We start from the raw sequence: 22,512 nt of genomic DNA, 5'->3' as shown, positions 1-22,512 counted from the left end.
CGAGGTTGGGCGTACCCAGTGAAATATGGTAGTAATGACACCTAAATTGTGAATACAGTGGTATATGGTTATTGGCATATACCAAAGGTAGTACCTCTATTTTTCATCATTGTGCGCAGTCATTCTGTTGCTTCTGCATTGTCGAATGGATGTATGACTGGCATCAATAAATGAGAGAGTACTGGAAAAGAGATATAGAGTCTAGGAAACGTATAGGTTCAGGGCCCGTCTTCTATTATCCACCGTCAGCCACATATAACATGTGGCAGACATAGGAGAGAGAAATGGGTTTCCTGTGCCTGATGAAAAATAAGTATGAAATTACATAGGTATCTTAAGCCCTGACGACAGTAAGAAAATAGGAAACTTAAAAGTTTACTGCTGAAGACATAAAGGGGATTTTTGAAATATTATGAAGAAAAATTATATAAAGTAGAAGTGATATTAAATAATTGAAATTGATAAGTAGCAGATTAGGCAAATCTTAGATAATTAAATGATATAAATTTCATATTATACGATACCAGGAGATGAGTGGGCTGAGCCGTGCACTGCTCAGCTCCACTGGACACAGACGGCCGTTTCACCGGATGGTGGCTTGTGACACAGTGAACAAGCCACCATCCGGTGAAACGGCCGTCTGTGTCCAGTGGAGCTGAGCAGTGCACGGCTCAGCCCACTCATCTCCTGGTATCGTATAATATGAAATTTATATCATTTAATTATCTAAGATTTGCCTAATCTGCTACTTATCAATTTCAATTATTTAATATCACTTCTACTTTATATAATTTTTCTTCATAATATTTCAAAAATCCCCTTTATGTCTTCAGCAGTAAACTTTTAAGTTTCCTATTTTCTTACTGTCGTCAGGGCTTAAGATACCTATGTAATTTCATACTTATTTTTCATCAGGCACAGGAAACCCATTTCTCTCTCCTATGTCTGCCACATGTTATATGTGGCTGACGGTGGATAATAGAAGACGGGCCCTGAACCTATACGTTTCCTAGACTCTATATCTCTTTTCCAGTACTCTCTCATTTATTGATGCCAGTCATACATCCATTCGACAATGCAGAAGCAACAGAATGACTGCGCACAATGATGAAAAATAGAGGTACTACCTTTGGTATATGCCAATAACCATATACCACTGTATTCACAATTTAGGTGTCATTACTACCATATTTCACTGGGTACGCCCAACCTCGCCTGATCTTGGAAGCTAAGCAGTGAATAGCCTGATTAGTACCTATTTGGGAGACTGCTAGGGAATATCAGGTGTAGTAATCAATATCTCTATGTTTGTGACAAGCAGAGGTGTTGGAGCAACCTTTGACCATTACCACTTTCACACCTACATTTTCCTTCTCATATTTATTTAGCTTCTCTGACTCTCTACTTGTCTACAATAAGTAATTGTTCTCTCATTCATTGTATCTTATTGTCATATAAACTTTTAAGCAGCAGATTAACCCTTACCAGGATATATCTTCTCCATAGGTAAATATGTAAGGATCACTATCGCAGCGTATTTACAACTTATGCAATGCCTATGCACTTTATGTTAAATTCAATTTCCAATATTTTCACCCCAGGTGTCACTGTCATTTTTATTAACTACATTAATTGTAGGTTGATTACTCTTAATTATTTCATGATTGAGAATCTTTTCTTTTAATAATTTAAAATCAACACAAGGGAGAAGGGACCATTACAAGTTTATGGCCTTTTCTCAAAAGTGTTATAAAAAAAAATATATATATACGTGTGTTGATCTGGTGTACCACATTTTAATGAGATTTATATTAAAAATTAAGTTTTAGTCTTTCAAGCGTGCCCCAACAAAGAGTCTCTCTTTTCCTTTGTAACCTCTATGTATATAAAACGAAAGAAGAGTGGAGGGCGCAGGTATAAATAAAAAGGTTTACAATTCCATTTATTAAGAACAAATGCTCACATACATCTCAGTTTAAAATGGTGAACTCAGTCCTCTATATGTCAGTCAAGCCTCGGAACCGCTCTCTCCCATACTCGATCGTCCGTCTAGTTTCGGGGATCACGGGTGCCGCTCGTTCTTTCACCGGAACCAAGACAAAGTTCAGACAATCTGTCCTTTGCTCCACAGGCCACGCCCAACGCGTTTCGTCAATGGACTTCGTCAGGGTGTGTGGCTATGATCTGTCTCATCCTTAATTTATACCACATCAAACACCTGCATTTCATTATCCCCTTAACCTGTGCAGTCTACATGGATTTAAAACATCCCAGCTTGCATATCCATTCTAACTACATCTGTGCACACTGGAATAACATAATTTAAGAGACTCATATACAATATGATCTCTCCAAACACATTTATATATCAGCACATATTCATACTTTGCTCTCTTGTGCACATGTGGCATCTTCCCGAACATCCACTGGGAAGATGGCGCTGTACTGAAGGGATTGTCCTTGACAAGGTTTGGGGTCCTTGGTTATCCTTCTTTCACATAAGTTCTCCCTTTATTTCTCTCTCTTCTTCTCCTTCTCCTCCTCTCTTCTCTTTATTATGGTTCTAGCCACACCGCCTCTTCTCCCTTCCCTTTTCCCTCTGTTCTGTTCTTTCTTCAAATACCAAAAATGGGTCTTACAGACCAGTATGTTTTTCTATCGACTAATTCAGTGGTTTCCAAACTTTTTTGAATCACAGCGCCCTAGAGTATCAGAATTTTTTTCACGGCACCCCTAGGCCAAAAATTTCTTATTGAGAAATTTAGAAATAAATATTTATTTAGGTAAATTGTATTTATATGTCATGACATGATTTGCTTCTGTTTGTCCCCATATTGTATGACTGACAGCCACCAGCACTAGTTTGCCTATTATATTGACCATAAATAATTTGAATTGGTCCTAGACCACCAATCTAAGGCACACCTGCAAGTGTCCCGAGGCACCCCAGGGTGCCACGGCACACAGTTTGGGAACCACTGGACTACTTAAAACCGCACCTCAATGTCTACATACAGTATGTACTATTTTTATATGGCTTTGTTTTTTTTTTACTGTTACATTGTACTATATTGACCACTAATAGGTGTTTAAATAAAAATGCTGGCCTTGTCTGGTTGCACACGGTTAAAAAGTCATTGAGCATAACCACTAAGAAGGTCCAGGTCCCATCTTAATAAATGCTAAACAAATATATTTAAAAGTGGGGAAAACCTCCTTATAGGGTGCTCTTATTACTATAGCTGCCAGTACTTGTCATAACATTTTACCAAGTAGCCAGACTGGCTGCAGCCCTAAGGTTTTGCATCTAGATTTTCTTGTGATTATTTATATGTATCACATCTGGCCATACTGGGGCGGAGTGAGCAGAAAGATCAATAAATCTTAACCAAGACATTAAATCTTGTGATTGGTTCTCCTACTTCACTCCCCATTTCCATCTCCACCTCCATGTAAAAGTGGTATTTAAATGTATATGCTAAGTTGGCAGACCCTGGGAAAAGTTGCTGCATGGAGATCCAAGCACAGTGTATGGCCAGTTAGTGTGGTAGTGATTTTTTTGCCCCTTATGTAATTTGACTTCATACAATGTAACCAAGTTCAATTTACTAGCAGTTTTGACTGCTCAAGAGAGACCATGAAATGGACTGGAGAAAGCTTCCCACTTGACACCAGGATCCTATGCAATGTGGATTGCTTGGGAACAAAGAAATATATAAACAGACACTAACAATGCATTCACTCATTTTAAAGAGCCTCCTAATCTCCCCAGCATCACATTTAGAAAAATAAAAATCTAATCAAATCCGACAACAACAATATTAGACGTGCTGGCTTGGCAATTACATTCCTGCATTGTAAGCGCATTTACATAGAAATAACCACCCAAAGACCTCATAATAATTACATAAAAACATTTTCAGAACCATTTGTTTGCAGACTTCATACAGTATCTCTTGATAAAGTGAAAGGCATAAATTGGGAACCATACTGGGTACCATAGGCGTTTCTATAATGTGTGCAGTGTGTGGGGTGCATACGGGCCCTTGGGTCCAGGGGGGCCCACACCGCACACACTGCACCCATACATTATACTTACCACTCCGGAGTCCGATTTCCGAGTGATTTGCGCATGCGCACTGGAGATGTCCCCGGGAACAAGGCGCGGCTACCCTGTTCCCAGAGACTTGCGTATGTGCAGTAGACTTTGGCATTATGCCAGAGTCTACTTGCTGCCGGAGAGGAGGTGGCCCCGTGATGGAGCTTGAACGCGGGTCCCCTCCTCTCTTAAAATGCCCCCTGCTGGGTACGGATCAGGTATGTAATACCGGAAGATGGGATGCCGGCTGTTAATATGTCAACAGCAGCTACCGGCATCGAGGTAGCAAATACCTTGTCGGCTGTCGGGATTCCTGCGTCGGTATCCTAACCGCCGGGATCCCGACACCCGGCATTTTGACTGTATCCACTGGGTACTATGGACAAACCAATAATGTTTGACCCTTAGGATCTTTATACTGTTGTAGCAAATGGCTGATCATTACATGATAGCTTCCTAGGCATAACACAATAGCTAGGTCACAGGCTTAGGAGATATTGTAGAAATACAGTATTTTAGTTCTTATAGGTGCATTGTCTGGGATAGTCTTCACATGGGGATGCGGCAGCATGTTGACACAATGTCGGCATTCATAATATCAACAGTACAATGTCAACAGTTATACTGACATTGGTGAAACGTGGACAGCTAACTTATCGACATCTGAAAAATGATGTGTACGCAATGTCGGCATTGTAAATGCCAACATTTTGCAAAATGACAACATTAGGTTTAGGGTTAGGTTTACGGTGAGGTTTAGGGTTAGGGACATACTGCTGAAAGGGCAGTTTTGCAACGTTAACCACAACCAACCACATTAACCACAACACGCAATATTAGCTGCAAACCGCCAGAGTAGGGTTAGGTTCATGGTTAGGTTTAGGGAACTTAGCTCCACAAATGCTGCATCGCCAATCACCGACATTGTTAGAATTTCGCCATTTCACCAATGGCATTTTCATGTCGACATTCTGTCGACAAAATATACCGAACCGTCACACGTTACTACTGATTTAGAAATACTCTATAACTCTTATACAGACAAAGCTGATGGTCCCACTGTCCCACGGCAAAAAATAGCAGCTCTGGCACTGTATAGCATATAGGGGTCCAAGCTGGGACACAGAGCCCCTTGTTTTGCATGCTACTTCTGTAACTGCTATTGTGATGCCCTCTCATGCGGAACATACAGAACTGTCTTTCTACAACAAAAGGTGTCCTCCAACATTCCTTCCAAGGTGGAAACATCTCAAGCTTCTAAACGGAGGGGATTGCAAATAACACAGCCTGGAGAAAGAGATATGTTACAAGACTGCTATAATGTGTTACTTGTCATGTTCCATAGTTATGTCACGTCTGTGTTATCTTCTCCAAATCTAGATACCTTTGTCTCTTACAAACTGTCCCACTGCACAATATTATACAATGTCAACTAGGCAGTGTATAATATTAATATCACATATATTTACATAATATGATAGTTCAAATCAGTATACAGTGACTGACAGCAAGTCAGTATACAACACTACATGCAGTGCAGAACATTTCATGTATATTATCTAATCTTACAGGCAGTCAGCACCACACTGCCTTGCTCCTTCCACAGAGGAGAGACGGAGGTAATGTGTTGCAGACTGCACGTCCCTCCTCTGACCTCAGATGTGCTGCTGTAGCTGAGTGACCTGCCTGCGTTTTGTGGAAGAAATCAAGGCCCTCATTCCGAGTTGTTCGCTCGCTAGCTGCTTTTAGCAGCATTGCACACACTAGGCCGCCGCCCTCTGGGAGTGTATTTTAGTTTAGCAGAATAGCGAACGAAAGATTAGCAGAATTGCTGCTAAATAATTCTTTGCAGTTTCTGAGTAGCTCCAGACCTACTCACAGATTGCGATCAGCTCAGTCCGTTTAGTTCCTGGTTTGACGTCACAAACACGCCATGTGTTCGGCCAGCCACTCCCCCGTTTCTCCAGACACTCCCGCGTTTTTCCCTGACACGCCTGCGTTTTTTAGCACACTCCCGGAAAACACCCCTTTCCTGTCAATCATTCACCGATCAGCAGTGCAGCTGAAAGTGCCGCAGGATCCACAGTAAAACTGCTAAGTTTTTAGTTAAATAACTAAGCGCATGCGCCCTGCATGCCTTGCGCATGCGCAATTAGCAACAAATCGCAGCATAGCGAAAATCGGCAACGAGCGAACAACTTGGAATGACCCCCCAAGTTCAAAAGTATTCTCAGTGGAGTATAAAACAAATAAAACTGGGGTCAATAGGGCATAAAGCAGCAATGTGCTGGGGGGTTGCAGATGAAGGCTCAGAGGGAAACGTGACCCTAGGACTTCCTGCAGGGGTGCCAAGAGAGGAAGGGTGGTCCGGTGATCCGGCCCTGCCAGGATGATGTGGCTGTGCTGCCTTAGATAGCTGCAGGGGTTCTCTGTTACAGACCTGTACTGCACATGCGCAGTACTGATCTGGTGCATGCGCAAAGTACTGAGCATCAGTACTTTTCGGCATGCCCCGCTATAATATTGGGACCTGAATCAGGCCCCGTGTGCCTACAGACTTGCCCTATGTTTGCTAAAAGAATAACAGTGATGATCAGGGTTGTAGACTATTCCACTTTGTAATACTTTTACTGGTGCTTTCAGTAAATGAAGTTCCCATGTTTCATTCCATGAATATATCTGAGACACATAGGGAGGAATTCAATTAGCAGCCGTAAATTACCACAGCTAATTGATGCCTGGGGGTAATTCCATTGGCCCAAAGACAGGTGACACAAAATCCCCAATAACTGCCCCTTTTTCACAGCTGCGAACGTGAAAACACATGTTTCCAGGAATTTATCCTGGATTCTGTGTTTTCATACATAAACAAGATTTTTTTGTGCAGTAAAAATTAGGGGGGTAAAAAAACTGCGGTAAAGTTCTGTTTTACTGTGCAAAAAATTATCGGGAACAATTGAATTCCCTCTATGAAGTAAGTAAAAGAAAACATTTCTCCTTATAAATAAAGATGAGCAACTTGGATTTGACTCTGTTGTTCCCAACAAGTTCGGATCTGAAATAAAGGCCAAATGTCAAGGGGATTCCACATGTCTGAAGTGCATATACATAACATTTTCATTTCTGGGAAAAGTACATTTGGCTTTTTTCTTAGATGCGAATTGGCAGCAAGAACTGAGTCGATTCCGTGCAGCTCATCACTGCTTAAAAACCATTTACCTGGTAAATAGAATTTAATTCATCACGCTATGCTGACTCCTGGGCAGGATTCTTCCAGTCTGCACAGCAGTAGAGCTGTGACACGCAGATAAAGCCAGCCATGGAAGCGAGCACTCTAGTCTGCCAGCCCGATACAGTAGTGTCATGTTGTACAGACTGCATAATGCTTGCTCCAGCTTCCTCCACTCATGAGTCATAGTTTTGTGCAGGTTGGAGCAAGAAGTGATCAATAAAAAGATCTCTCCTAGGTTTCATTTTTAGGTTTTGGGGACAAAGGCAGTATGTAAACTGTATAAATTAAAAATAACAGTGGAGCACATGGTGACAAGTCCGCTTTAAAGTAGAGATCTGCCAAGACCCCTAATTTTGGGGGTTTTGGTGCTAAGTCAACAGGATGCTTTGTTTTGGCAAAACCATCCTTAAGTATTTTGGTCTTGGATTTCTTAAAAAAATCAAAAAGACAGCTAAAATTATGTAACTTGGGCAAGTTTTTGTTCCTTTATAGTGTTATGGACATCAACAACATTCATTTACAGTCTCTTTGGCTAATTTTAGCACATAAAATCAGGAGGGAGGGACTTACATGCAGTCCAAGATACGTTTTTTGAGATATGAGATCTGAACTTCCCAAGCCAGGACTCAGTTCAACTCAGAACCCCAAAGTGACTCAGTTTAACTTGAAACCCAACATTTTAGGTGTGTTCAGTTTTCAGCAAAAATTAAACGCGCATCTCTGCTTTAAAAGGATATAAAAAAAATTGTTGTTTGCAAGTAAAAATCATCTCTGTATCCAAAATATGTCTGTCATGCTGGTTTTACAGTATTATGTTTACAAAGTGACTTTCTACTACTATGGTATTCATACGAACTGTGGTTTAGAAACATAAGCCTATCATTTACTAGTTTTGATACTATGGGGGCTATCCAATTACCGACAGTCAATGACTGCGGGAATTGTATCGCCAGGGGCTATCCAAGTAGCCCCGATACATTACGCTTTTTATCAGGGATTATGCTTCAGGTGCCTGCTATAAGTGGCCTGCTGTAGCCGCGACAACACATGGAAGTGGGAGCTTATCGCAGATACCAAGTGTTATCACAAGATCGCGGATCAATTTTTGGACATTCAAAATAGCCTCTAATTGGATACCGCGATAATGACCATCGGTCAACAATCTCAATATCTGTCCGTGTTTTGATTGGTCAAAAATGGATCGTGGATACTGCCCTAAGAGTTTTCAACAGTTTCAAACTGCTTCAGAAACCAATAAATAATCCCCCCCCGCCCAAAAAAAAAGCATCAACAAAAAAACAAAAAACAAAACAAAAAAAAACAGCATTGAATCTGTTCATGTTCATTATTACATTAGGTGGTCCATACATTATTGATACTTACAATTACTGTACTATCATAGTTTGTTGAGAATAGAATATAGTTTAACTTATGATATTTACAGATAAGTAATTTCCTCAGATAATATTGCCTATGCTTATTGTTATCAATTTATTTTTTCAGTTGAATTGATTTTAGTAACCATTCCATACAACAGTCAATAGAAAATATGTAAACACTATCTACATTTACCTACTCTGATCCCAGTTGGCTGCAAAAAGTAGAAGAATCTTCTGCCCGTAATGATCACGGTTATCAAGAACGCCAGGAAATCCATCCATAAGAGCTCGTTTAACTCCTCGATCATCCGCTTTAAGGTTTTTAAACATGTCTAAATGAAGCTGGCGATACTGGAAATACTGAGCGAGGAGTCGGAAGGCTTCCATCTGATTGAACTTTCTGGCTCGCAGAAACCTTAAGATGAAGGCATCATCTGTCCGTAGGAAGCCAATGTCTGGTCTAGTGATAATCATGTCTCTGACTTGTTGGATATCCTGATGTAAAGTGTCTGGATTCTCATTTAATTCCAGGCGTGCTTTCTCTATCGTCTCTGGGCTAAGTCCAGCTTGCAAGTGGGTCATCTTTTTCACCTTCCGGTTTTGTAAATCTTAATTTCTGATGAATTAGTTGCAGAGATACATATCCCATCCACCAAGGCTTGAAATCAAATCCTTCAGAGTGGTAAGTGACTTTAGAGATGTGCTTCAAGACAGCAAGGTCTGTAAGCCACCAGGAACTAATGTAATGGTGAAATGCTGATGATATTTCCTTCCACACGAAAACTAGATTGAGCCCTATAAATGCCAAGAAATAAAATGACTGAATTAATGCAAGATTTATAAACTACATTTTAGTTTCATATTCATCTTTGCTATTTTCATATCTATGGGCCTGATTCAAAGGTGGATAAAAATCCGATTGCGACTGTGATTTCGTATGCAGCAGTTCTGCAAAAACATGATAATGTCGCAGCCCCGGGGATTCGCACAGAGACGCAGGCGCAGGTTGAGACTTGACCCCGAAACGGTCGTGTCCCACAATTGTTCACCGACTGTCAATCACTCTGTGTCCAAATTCTCACTGTGACCGTGTTTTGTAATCAAACTTGGCAAAAGTGCAGTGCGACTCAGACACATGCCCAGTAGAATAAAATTGCTAAGATATGCAAACATCGGCCCTATGTCAACCTCTGAACCAGGTCGTATGGGCAAGATTCACAGTTGTATGCTATGCCGATGTTTTCACAGATGAGCAGTTATTGGCAAACTGGGCATGATTCTTAGTAGCGCTGCGCATGCATCACGGTCCATTACTGCAGTCACTCGCAGTGAAGATCCATTCATAAAGTGATTGGCAGAAAGGGATAGTTTTGGCAAATACACAGGCGGCAAAAACGTTGGCATGGCGCAGCCATTTTTAGGGTGTGTCGCTGCTTACATCTGCGATACCATATGCATTAAAGATGTCTCTGGCATCGCAGTACATGCAGCTATTCTGTGATCACGCTGCGTCTTTGTACGAAGTTGCTGAGATTAGCAAAGTCGCCTCAATACAAATTGTACCTGCTGAGGCATTTGCATCTTTTCGCACAGTATCTGCCAATGGAATCACAGTTGCAAATGCATTAGTGTACAGCTATAAGTCAGGTCCTATATAATGATGGTTCATTTGTCTTTAGGAAGCCTCTGTCTGGTCTAGTGATGACCAGCTCTGACTTGAACATTAAAGACAATAAATAGAGTTACAATAACCTGGTAGAATCATTGCTGGAGAGGAAATAAGTGCTGTTAGGTCTGTGTATAATTGCAACTCATGTAATATACTAGGTAAAGATTGCTGAAGTAGCTGTAAGGTGTTCACGGTACATTTAATAACTAATTATTGTCTGCTTTACACACTGTTCTTCACAATAAACATGTCAAGCCTATCTAGAGTATCTAAAACATAGCCTGATATGTGGCTATAGCAAACAAAGAGTGAGGTATAGCAGGTCTTGCTCACTCATGAGCATCAACGACTTGGATAGTACCGTACAGTACATAAGATATACATATTAGATAGCTAGATAGATAGATAGATAGATAGATAGATATCTGGCACCTTTTCTTGTAATGTATCCTATGTGTCCGTCCCCCTGTCCCCCCACATTGCTTCACTAGTGTGATCAGCACAAAACTGAAACCTTGGTCACTAGAATATATCAAGCTACTTGAATTTCATATGTGAAATGTTAATGCCAGTGTCACAAGGCAGACCAGTACATAGTAACAATTTTGCAGATCAATGCAGAAAGATATCATTCTTTATTCATTTATTATATAGTTTGGCCCTTTCATTTGCTGCCAGTGTCCCTAATATGAGGGACATTCAATAATTAGTTAGACTCACTGAGAGGAAGGAGAACCAGTTACTGTGTTTATTTTGATTGATGCTTTAGACACCAGAAAATTATATGCTGGGGATTAGATTTGCAAACGTCGTTGAATATTATACAATCTGTTCTGTTACTTCTTCCCAAGGGGGAGATGTATCAAACCTTTGAGAGATATAAAGTGGAGAAGTTGCCCATGGCAATCACTAAACTTATGTAATTTTATACACTGTGCTAGATAATGATAGCTAGATGCTGATTAGTTGTTGGGCAACTTCTCTAGTTTATCTCTCTTGAAGGTTTGATACATCTCTCCCTAAATACAGTGAGTAGTCGGTGACCAGTGTGGGTGTGTGTGGGGAGGTGTGTCACTCTAAGGACCTAACTGAGGGGCAGAAAGGGGCAGAATGCAACTATTTGGCCATGGGAATGTGGTCAGCATTGGAGCAATTATTATTAATGTAGCATTTTGCTCATATGTGTTGCAGACGATTTCTGGTTCACTCACCATGCTACTAATATAAGCTGAGCTAGAGCATTTATCATAGCATGTTTTCCAGAGTCACCCTAAACCAAACTGCCCTACAGTGTGCTGACCACAAATGTCTTGATTGGTATGAATTACAAATCCAGATTTGTAGACTATTTATTTGTAGCAATTCAAGGAAAGAAACTATGAAATGAATGTACATTTATAAAGTGTGCACTCAGACATACAGACAGAAATTCTGTGTCTCTGCTCTGCATGCATTTCTTTCCCAGTCAAAGTGATTGAATGCAACTACACGATTAGTGTCTGCCTATTTTTCAATCCTTTGTAAATGTAATAGTTCAATGCAGCACTCAATCCCACTAATGCTCTGGTTTACAAAAGGGTTCTGAAGATCTGCTTTGCAGCTGAGAACGTATGTGTGTGTGTTCTACAATGGAGCAGATGTTTCACTGAAAAGAATGTCTGCACATATGCTAATACCCTGTTAGAATATACATAATATCCCCAAGTATTTCTGTGTTGTGTATGGAAATTATCCATTGGAAAACCAAACAGCCTGGACTATTGGAAGCTGACTTTGCAATAGATTGGCAAACAAAATAGTATTGTTACATGCATGGCTACTGCATGGCATATACTCACTCACTCACTCACTCACTCACTCACTCACTGTATACATACAGTAGCGTGCATCTATCTATTTATCTATGGGGGTCATTCCGAGTTGATCGCTAGCGGCATTCGTTCGCTGTGCAGCGATGAGGCAAAAAAAGGCATTTCTGTACATGCGTATGTGGCGCAATGCGCACGCGGCACAATGTGCACGTACAGCGCTACAATTGCAAAATGGCACTTCTGCGCATGCGTATGCACCGCAATGCGCACGCGCGTCGTACTATAACAATGAACGATGTAGTTTCACACAAGGTCTAGCGAAGCTTTTCAGTCGCACTGCTGGCCGCAGAGTGATTGACAGGAAGAGGGCGTTTCTGGGTGTCAATGGACCGTTTTCAGGGAGTGTTTGGAAAAACGCAGGCGTGGCTGGGTGAACGCAGGGCGTGTTCGTGATGTCAAAACAGGAACTGAACAGTCTGAAGTGATCGCAAGCGCTGAGTAGGTATTGAGCTACTCTAAAACTGCACAAAAAAAGTTTGCCGCCGCTCTGCGATCCTTTAGTTTGCACTTCTGCTAAGCTAAAATACACTCCCAGTGGGAGGCGGCATAGCGTTTCCACCGCTGCTAAAAACTGCTAGCGAGCAAACAACTTGGAATGACCACCCATCCATCGATCTATCTATCTATCTATCTATCTATCTATCTATCTATCTATCTATCTATCTATCTATCTATCTATCTATCTATCTAAATCAATTACTGATAAATGTCAGTACATATTCATATAGATGAATGCCTAATATGTTGAAGAATAACTTATACCACTCCATGTTATTAAGATTATATTGTTGAAACATCTGCTATAGATATTTTCATAATTAAAGTGTCACGTTTCTTTAAATGAATAAGTAGTCGGTTAGCCAATATTACGCAATGATTATGGCCTATGTTGTCTATAGTCTTGATGGCCACTTAAACATTAAAAAAATCATTAAACAAATAACACTCTAGATCCAATGACTGTACTGTACTTGATTGCTAGGATTTCCTATAAGGAGTGTGATTTAATCAATGTGAACTAATTGTTATAGTGGCACATTGCCATTTGCACCCTGCTTCTTTAAACTTCTTGCTTTGTGTGACTTCCATCTGTCACACTCTAGCAAATTAGTCAGTGAACACCTGCTTCCAAATTGTTCCCAGATTTACCTATATTAGTGAGGCCATGTTTTATCTATTTATTTATTAACAGTTTCTTATATAGAGCAGCATATTCTGTTGCACTTTACAATTGGAACAACAGTAATAGAACAAAACTGGGTAAAAACAGACAGACATAGAGGTAGGAAGGCCTTGCTCACAAGACCAGTCTAATTATGATACTTATTACATTTCAACACTTATTTTTTTTTACATCACCAGTGCTTAGCTGAGATATAACACTATTGAAAAATCATTAATAGTGGAATAAACAAGTAAAATAACTATTCCAAGCAACATAATAGGAAGATATTTATGAAGGCAAAAATGGCTGCAGGAATTATTATTGTATACAGTATTGAATTCTAGGAATATTATTTTAAATATTATTTCTCTTTGCAAATTATTAGTTCTTTTGTCCATGTATAATAGACTATATTTCTTTATTCAGTCAGTCACTAGCTGATGTGTGTGCGTAAAGGCCCCCATACATTACAGACAAATTGCTGCAATGTCCCGATCCCCTGATGGCCAGGTCAGGGAATCGGGAATATTAAACATGTTTAAAAATCCTGATTCCCCAATCCCAAATTTAAACGTCAGGATCACCAAATTGGGCATTTTTAACATGTTTAATTTCCCAATTCCCAGACGGATTGCTGATCATCGACGGAGGAGGATTGGCATATCCGTTCAGTAGATCGGCAGTGCCGTTAGATCAGGGAAATGGTGCTGTGATGTATGAGGGCCTTAAATGTGTGTTAGATCAATGCTATGTAAAATTAGAACGAAACATAAAAATGTGGTGCCTTTGCCAAGCATTACTTTTAGAATTGATTTTGCACGTGTCGTTTATGTTTTGTTTTCAGTATACAGAGATATTTGTAATAGTGACAAGAACATATAACTCAGTAATAGTTACAAAATGATCTATATGAGATATACAGTAGGTCTTATGATTGAATGAAAATGGAAAAATACAAGAAACAAGCAGAGCCAAGGGCAACTATGCTAAAAGATTTGTTTCATAGTAAGAATTGAGATGATTAATAATGAAGAACAGCAATATGTGATGCAATTTGTCAAACAACCATGGCCCTCATTCCGAGTTGTTCGCTCGGTAAATTTCATCGCATCGCAGCGTTTTTCTGCTTAGTACGCATGCGCAATGTTCGCACTGCGACTGCGCCAAGTAATTTTGCTATGAAGATAGTTTTTTTACTCACGGCTTTTTCTTCGCTCCGGCGAACGTAATGTGATTGACAGGAAATGGGTGTTACTGGGCGGAAACACGGCGTTTTATGGGCGTGTGGATGAAAACGCTACCGTTTCCGGAAAAAACGCAGGAGTGGCCGGAGAAACGGGGGAGTGTCTGGGCGAACGCTGGGTGTGTTTATGACGTCAAACCAGGAACGACAAGCAGTGAACTGATCGCAGATGCCGAGTAAGTCTGAAGCTACTCTGAAACTGCTAAGTAGTTTGTAATCGCAATATTGCGAATACATCGGTCGCAATTTTAAGAAGCTAAGATACACTCCCAGTAGGCGTAGGCTTAGCGTGAGCAACTCTGCTAAATTCGCCTTGCGAGCGATCAACTCGGAATGAGGGCCCATGTACAGAACATGCAGCAGTCATTGTAGTATTTTCACAGTATTGCTGGTTCTGTTATATTATGTGCAGAATTCCCAGGAATAATGGCCCTCATTCCGAGTTGATCGCTCGCCAGCTACTTTTAGCAGCCGTGCAAACGCATTGTCGCCGCCCATGGGGGAGTGTATTTTCGCTTTGCAAGTGTGCGATCGCATGTGCAGCCGAGTGATACAAACACATTTTGTGCAAAACAAGACCAGCCCTGTAGTTACTTATCCTGTGCGATGATCCTAGCGACGGAGGTCCCGGAATTGACGTCAGATACCCGCCCTGCAAATGCCTGGACACACCTGCGTTTTTCCAACCACTCCCAGAAAACGGTCAGTTGACACCCATAAACGCCCTCTTCCTGTCAATCTCCTTGCGATCGGCTGTGCGAATGGATTCGTCGCTAGAAGCATTGCACAGCAACGATGCTCATTGTACCCGTACAATGCACGTGCGCATTGCGGTGCATATGCATGTGCAGTTTTGCAGTTTTTTTACCTGATCGCTGTGCTGTGAAAATCGGCAGCGAGCGATCAACTCGGAATGACCCCCAATGTTGTAAAACTTAACAACTAAGAGTATATGTTTTCTGAAGCAAGTTGAGAGTAATGTTATTTACTGTTAGACATACTAATATAATTTGACCTAGCTGACTCTCTTATTCTTTTGCTGGGTATGTACCTAATGATATCTGTCCAATCTATCTGGTTGCAATGGAAATCTGGTAATGTTTGAGAGCAATGACAATCAACTATTAGTTCCAAAATGCAAGAAAATGGACAAAAATGGTAGTTCGGATAAATTGGTTAAATCAAACTGATTTAACCAACGTGTCTGAAGGACCATTTTTGCCAGATTTCCAGTGATTTGGAGCAATGGTTGATTTGCATTTGCTCCCATACATTACCAGATTTTCATTTCAGCCAGACAGATTGGACAGATAACTAGGTGTGTACGCCTCTTTATAGTACTTAGAGGGTGCAAAAGCATCTTCTTTCTTCCTTCATGGCATGTCAAGTCTCAGCATGTTTAAAATGATCTGACCTGGAGCCAGAAGTGGAAATACCCAAAGTGCTTCTAAACATATTCATACATCCATGACTAAATGTCATGTGCCCGTCTAAAAGAAAAGAAAAGACCAGTAAATACTTTTGGACCAACTTTGCAGTTCATTTCAGCAGTGCCATCTTCACCTTCTCTTTCCTGTTTTTTTTTTTTTTTATATATAAGCATTGTATCATGATCCCCTCAATGTATAATGATGTGTAAAATGTCAGTGGCTTATAGATGAAGGAGAATAATAATAAGAGGACTGTATAAATGGCGTGCTGTGACACCATGACTTGTTTAGAATAGTAAATAAAGGGCTTCTACACTACTAGCAAATGTAACAATGATTAAACCAGGTCAGTAGATCACAACATATCCGTACTGATAGGCTGGGCTTCCCAGCAAACTGATTTTGACCCATATATCCCATGCCAAACTGTAATATATGTTGGCCCACCTCACTCATTGATGTCTGTTACACCAAAATTATACCTGAAAAACCTCAAGAAAGTCAGGATATTGTGGATACTGGTGTCTACAATTTAGGTAACTTGTGCTTGGCTCATAGCAGTAATCCATGATCCTCTTCTATGCTATATTTACCAATATGCCCAATAACAATATTATCAATTTAGTTCAGATTGTTACTGAGAAACTGTATTAATTGTTGGGGCATACATGCTGCAATATTGGGCAAAGTGCCCCATGGCAGCTGTAGTAGCGCGCATGTGTGGGCCTCACTGGTATACAAATGTTCACTTTATTCTTGTATCTGATTACAGGAAACTATACACAAAAGAGAAAACACATGACTGTGTCTCTGACAATGCTTAGTGAAGAATGATTCACGCCTGCTGCTATGTACCCCAGAGCATTCTGCTTGTGTTGCTACTTTCCAGTCATCAGCATAAAGTTTATTTTAAGATAAAAAAAAATTATTTAAAAAGTAAAAGAGTAGCAATAATGTATAACACGAGCAGCGGCTATTGTTTCTTATGAACACTCTATATAAGATGTACAATAGCACTGAGATTTTCTACAGGAATATCTATTATCTTCAACTTCATGTGCAATGATACAACACAGAATACAGTATATCCATGTTTTATATAGCACAAAACATTCAAGTGTTGTACTATAAGTCCCTTATATTACATGCAATACAGAATAAGTAAACCAGAATACATATTGTACTGCAATTGTAGTCTTACTGTAGGCCATTCAATAAGGCTTTTTCATTTTCTTTTAACATACATTAAAAGCTCTGGGCTTTATCAGTAGTAAATTGAATGATTTCTTTCTATTTATCGTAGACCAAGAGCCATCTGAAGTCCTCAGTAGTCTTTACACCGTCTAGTTCAGCTGCATCACATGTACCCTGTCCATGCAGTTGAACAGAAAACAATATTTGCATAATGTACCCTAAAAAGCTATCATCCTTGCATCGCAATTAAAAATTGGATATACATATATGTATATATATATGGTAACAAAAAAAAGCTAATTATCTAGTATCATTTAGAAAATAATCCACACTTAAAGCACAATTGCTAAATAGATCAGAAAGATTCGTATGAGAGTGAGATGACTTGTGGGAATTCACATCCTACCTCCAAGGTATATAACAAGTAACATTGTTGCATAATGTATACAGTACATAAAGAGATGCATTGGTGATTTCAGCAATGTATACCAGGCTGAATTATTCTCTTAAACCCATTCACAACCATATCGGTATTTTGCAAATCTACAGTTACAGTACATAGTATTTGCTCCCTTTTCTGTTGTGAATTGTAGTAACCCCTTCAGTTCTAACCAGCCAACATTATCAGCAGTGAAACACTCCAACACGGTCCCCTTACTCCCCATCACTCCCTGCCTGCACATCGCCTACCATTCCCATTACTTAACCCTTTCACTGACTGCTACCTTTGCATTGCCTTCTATCAGGTCCCCATAAACATAGCATTTGCCTCGCTAGAAGATATTTTATATTATTAGCCATTACTGCAGCTCCATTCGTTTCTCTCCCATTTTATAGTGTCATAGTCCCCACAAGTAAAGACTGTATTAGCAGCCAAGACCCTGTATCTTCCTGATGACTCACCAGACCTAGCAGCTTGTCCTGGCTCTGAACTCCCATCCAGTGCTTTGTCTTCCTAATAGCATAGGGTCGGTGTGAGGCACATTATGCAGAGCGTTGTTGGAGGGGGAGGCAGAGCTGAGCCTCTGAGACACTGCAGATGGGAGCTGTCCGTGCGCTACAGTGCTGAAACACTGCAGCTGCGTACCAGCAATGAGACCCACATACCTGTTACACGTTACTCCCGTTGGGAAAGACACAAGCTGTCCATCTTGGATATTGCAGTATGACCCACCTACATTAGTCTCCTGAATAATGTCTGCAGCTGTGGAGTAGGAGCATTTGGCAGAAGGATTGAACTGGAATGAGGTAGTGAAAGGGTCCTCACAAGCACTGGTTGTCTTCAAGGCAAAAAGAAAGGAAAAAAAAAAAAACCTGTTCTTCCAAAAAGGCCCACCCCCATGATATCTCATTGGTTGAAATTAATTTGTGGAGGAAATATTTGAGCACAAATGTTCATTGCACACTAGATTTATGGGCTGATTTAGAGTTGGAACCAAAAGCAAAGTGACTACATTTGAACATTTTCAAAATCATGTTGCACTGCAGGTGGACTAAGCAGCCTGTATACTGTATACCCAGCATGAGAAAAAACAAAAACAAAAAAAACATAACATAAGTAAATATATTTGCACCCCTTGCATTGTGTGTCTGTCCTGGCGCAAAGTTACTCTTTTTCTCTCTTTTTTTTTTTTTGCTTTCTCCAAACTCTGAACTGGCCCCATAATGTATTTGAACTTGTGAAGTAGTAAGGCCATGTGACAGTGTTCCAAAATATAATAATATAATAATACATTTAATTAGCGCTGTACAAACTTCTTTGTATCTAGAAGCAATTTTCTGTTGGGATAATGGATTGATTATATTGTTTCTATGATTGCATATCTCTGTGACAGTTACTAGTGGTACCATTATGCATTTTATACATATAGTATACCTAACTGTGTGGAGTTTGTATATTCTTTCTGTGTTTGTGTGTGTTTTCTCCAGGTATTCCAGTTTCCCTCAATACTCCAAAAATATGATAGGAATGGATGAATAGTCTCGGTAAAGTGCTGAGGAATATGTATGCAGTAAATAAATTACTGGTACTACTAATAATAATAATAATAATAATAATATAATTGTGCTAAAGTGTAGACAAAGACAATCAACATAGTCAGGTGTGGATCTACTATGAAACTAATAAAGCTTAAGCTTCAGAGCCCCTAATCCCAGACTCCAAGGACTCCTCCACCCCACCCCATTCTCCGCCATTTTGGCTTCGAGGTCATTACAAGGGCAGTATGGACATTTGGACCTTGTTGGATGGTGGCCTATTGTTGCTGGTTGGGAAGGGGTCCCCATAGCAGTTCACGTTTCAAAATGAAAGTCCGCCACTGAACATAGCTGGGCCGATTTGAAGCATCACCATCATTTATATATTTTTAACACTCTGTCTGTTTTTTATTTATGTAACATTATCCCACATCTTTCACTTTTTGAACACTTTTAACACTGATCAGCTAACCACACATTTTTAACACTTTGATACTTCATAGCTGTCTTCACTCTAACACTCAGCAACTACTTTCACTTAACTAACACTCTGATTTTTTACTGATATCCATTATTTGTGTGGTGCCCTGTGGTGGTTTGGCTGGGGTGGTTTGGGGGTGCCGTTAGCCCTTCAAACCCCTATAATGTTAGGGATCTGTCTGATGAGGTTACTTTGACGATTGGTGGGCAGGCTCATAATATTGGCCAATTTTATGCCAAAAACCTCAGATATGATGTATAATTAAAGTTAGTATAATTCTAATAATTGTATGGTATACCTTCTCTCTTGTTTCTATGCTGTAGTACTAATGGGGTAATTCAGAGCTGATCGCTGCTCTGCGTTTTTGCACAGCGGGCAATCAGGTCCAAACTGCGCATGCGTATGCACCACAATGCACACACGTGTCAGAGAACAACAACGGGCATCGCCGGTCAGCGACGGAATGGAGCGAAAAATCCAATCGCACAGGCGTTCGCAACGTGATTGAAAGGAAGAGGCAGTTTGTGGGTGTCAACTGAGCGTTTACAGGGAGTGTATGGTAAAACACAGGCGTGCCCAAGCATTTTCAGGGAGAGTGTCTGACGTCAGCTCTGGCCCCGATCAGCCTGTTCTCATCACACTGGAGGAGTAAGTCCTGAGTTGCGCACGGACTGCACAAAGTGGATTTTCGCAGCTCAGCGTACACATGCGATAGCACACTTGCACAGCAAATTTACACTTCCCCTGGAGGCGGCAACTAAGTGATCGCAGGACAGCAAAATTAGCAGCCCAGCGATCAGATCTGAATTACCCCCTAAGTCTCAGCTTGGTAGCACATCCCATTATAAGTAGCTAGGGTGTACAGTCCATGTCCCTTCCCCACAAACCTGGACTCTAAGGACTCCACCCCACCACCCTGTTCTCCGCCATTTGCAAGGGCTTTAAGGGCCTTTGGACCTTGTTGGATGTTGGCCTATTGTTGCTGTTTGCGAAGGGGTCCCCATAACAGTTCAAGCTTCAGGGCCCCCAAAATATAGGCCTGCCACTGAACATAGTGGCTAATATACAAACTTCCACAGTATGTATTTATGCAGCCTGTATTTTACATAAAGCTAGCAGACACTGCAGCACACTTACTGCTTCTATGGTAGCTTTATTTTAGAAACTCAGATTTGTAAAAATGTAACATTTACTATTTATAAGAAAAACAGCCACCAACATTAATACTAGGATCACAAGCAACTTGAAATGTTCACTATTGCCATACTTAAAAATACAAACAGTTCTTTTTGCTTCTCTTGCCTGCATATGAGCATTGCACACCAAAACACATCACTGACTCAGTCGTAAACTTTAATTTATTTAATCTCCATGTCATAAAATTAATTTACTCTCCATTTTGTATTGTCATCATTGTAAAATCACTTTGCCAAAGTTTGTCAAATTAATATCAATACAGTTAAGGTTAAAGTTACCATGGCAATATATTGGTTTTATACAGTTCCTGGAGCCTCATTTATGTCCAATATAATCAACCGCGGATGGAGTTCACTGCTTTTTTTTGTATTTTAGCCAAAATACAAATGCGTCCTCATACACTATTTCTGCAGTCACGCCAAACAGCCCTTCTCAGCGCGCCACATCCCACACTACATGGCTAGCACCTAGCATATTATTTGCTCAAATTTGTGTCATAGTCAACAATTGTACAGCTATGTACAAATGATTCTGAATCTGTACAAGAAGTGCTACCAAGTGCTACTATGTAGTGGCCGTAGCTTTGTTTCATGTGCAGTTCTTTTGTGCTTCGTCTGCGACTTTGGGGCTAATTCAGACCTGTTCGCTCGCTAGGGTTTTTTTGAAGCGTGTGTTCGCATTCTCGCCACCCATAGGGGGGATGCGGTCAACATCCCGCCGGACGGAATCCTGGTGGTCGAAATACCGATGCCGGAATCCCGACCGGCACAATCCCGACATATTCTCCCTCCGTGGGTGTCCACGACACCCACAGAGGGAGAATATAATAGTGTGCCGAGCGTAGCGAGGCACTGCGCTCGCAGCACGGCGAGCGAAGCGAGCCCGCAAGGGTCTGCGTTCCGCTCGCCACCCCTGTCTGGATTGTGTGGTCGGGATTCCGGCGTCGGTATTTCGACCCCTGGGATCCCGTCCAGCGGGATTACGTACTGATCCCCATAGGAGAGTGTATTTTCGCTTTGCAAGTGTACGAACGCATGTGTAGCAGAGCTGTACCTACAGATCTTGTGCAGTCTCTGAGTAATTCTGGACTTACTCAGCTGCTGCAAATACTTTAGCCTGTCCGGGACCGGAATTGACGTCAGGAACCCGCCCTGCAAACGCATGAAAATGCCTGCGTTTTTCTAACCACTCCCAGAAAACGGTCAGATAACACTAACAAACGCCTTTTTGCTGTCAATCTCCTTGCTAACGCCCATGCGAATGAATCCTTTGCACAAACCCATCGCTGAGCAGCGATCCGCTTTGTACCCGTGTGAGGCGCCTGCGCATTGAGGTGCATACACATGCGCTGTTTAGACCTGATCACCTGCTGTATGAAAACGCCGCCTAGCGATCAGGTCTGAATTAGGCCCTTTGTACTTATTTAAAACTAGTTCCTGTGCTGTTTAAGTCGCAGCCCGGTGTTATGGTACATGTTGAGTGGTGTTTTGCACTGCAATAAGATGCACATTTGAAGAAAAAGTCACTGCGCTACACCGCTTGGGACGGCTCACTCATGCCAGATGTCTTGAGCCA

General features: G+C 40.9%; 1 protein-coding gene and 2 pseudogenes across 2 annotated transcripts in view; 1 reads left to right on the top strand and 2 right to left on the bottom strand.

The window, feature by feature from the left end:
• Positions 1–37, bottom strand: part of LOC134930496 (5S ribosomal RNA) — a 119-nt pseudogene extending 82 nt beyond the window's left edge.
• CLVS1 (clavesin 1) overlaps positions 1–18,563 on the bottom strand; it is a 192,701-nt gene extending 174,138 nt beyond the window's left edge. The window contains exons 1-2 of one of the 2 annotated variants that reach the window (XM_063923777.1): positions 18,390–18,563; positions 8,904–9,505 (exon numbers count right to left, since the gene is read on the bottom strand). In XM_063923777.1, coding sequence (XP_063779847.1) covers positions 8,904–9,292 — 389 coding nt within the window. In that variant the 5' untranslated portion in view covers positions 9,293–9,505; positions 18,390–18,563. Of the gene's footprint in view, positions 1–8,903; positions 9,506–18,185; positions 18,370–18,389 lie in introns of those variants that run through there. The other variant, XM_063923778.1, reaches the window with a different exon arrangement.
• On the top strand, positions 1,178–1,296 carry LOC134930495 (5S ribosomal RNA; annotated as a pseudogene).
• Positions 18,564–22,512: the final 3,949 nt, after the last annotated feature.

Source organism: Pseudophryne corroboree, chromosome 5, assembly GCF_028390025.1.
Source record: "Pseudophryne corroboree isolate aPseCor3 chromosome 5, aPseCor3.hap2, whole genome shotgun sequence".
In the NCBI taxonomy this organism is placed as follows: Eukaryota; Metazoa; Chordata; class Amphibia; order Anura; family Myobatrachidae; genus Pseudophryne; species Pseudophryne corroboree.
Note: the sequence above shows the minus strand (reverse complement) of the source record. Positions and strands in the feature narration are given on the sequence as shown.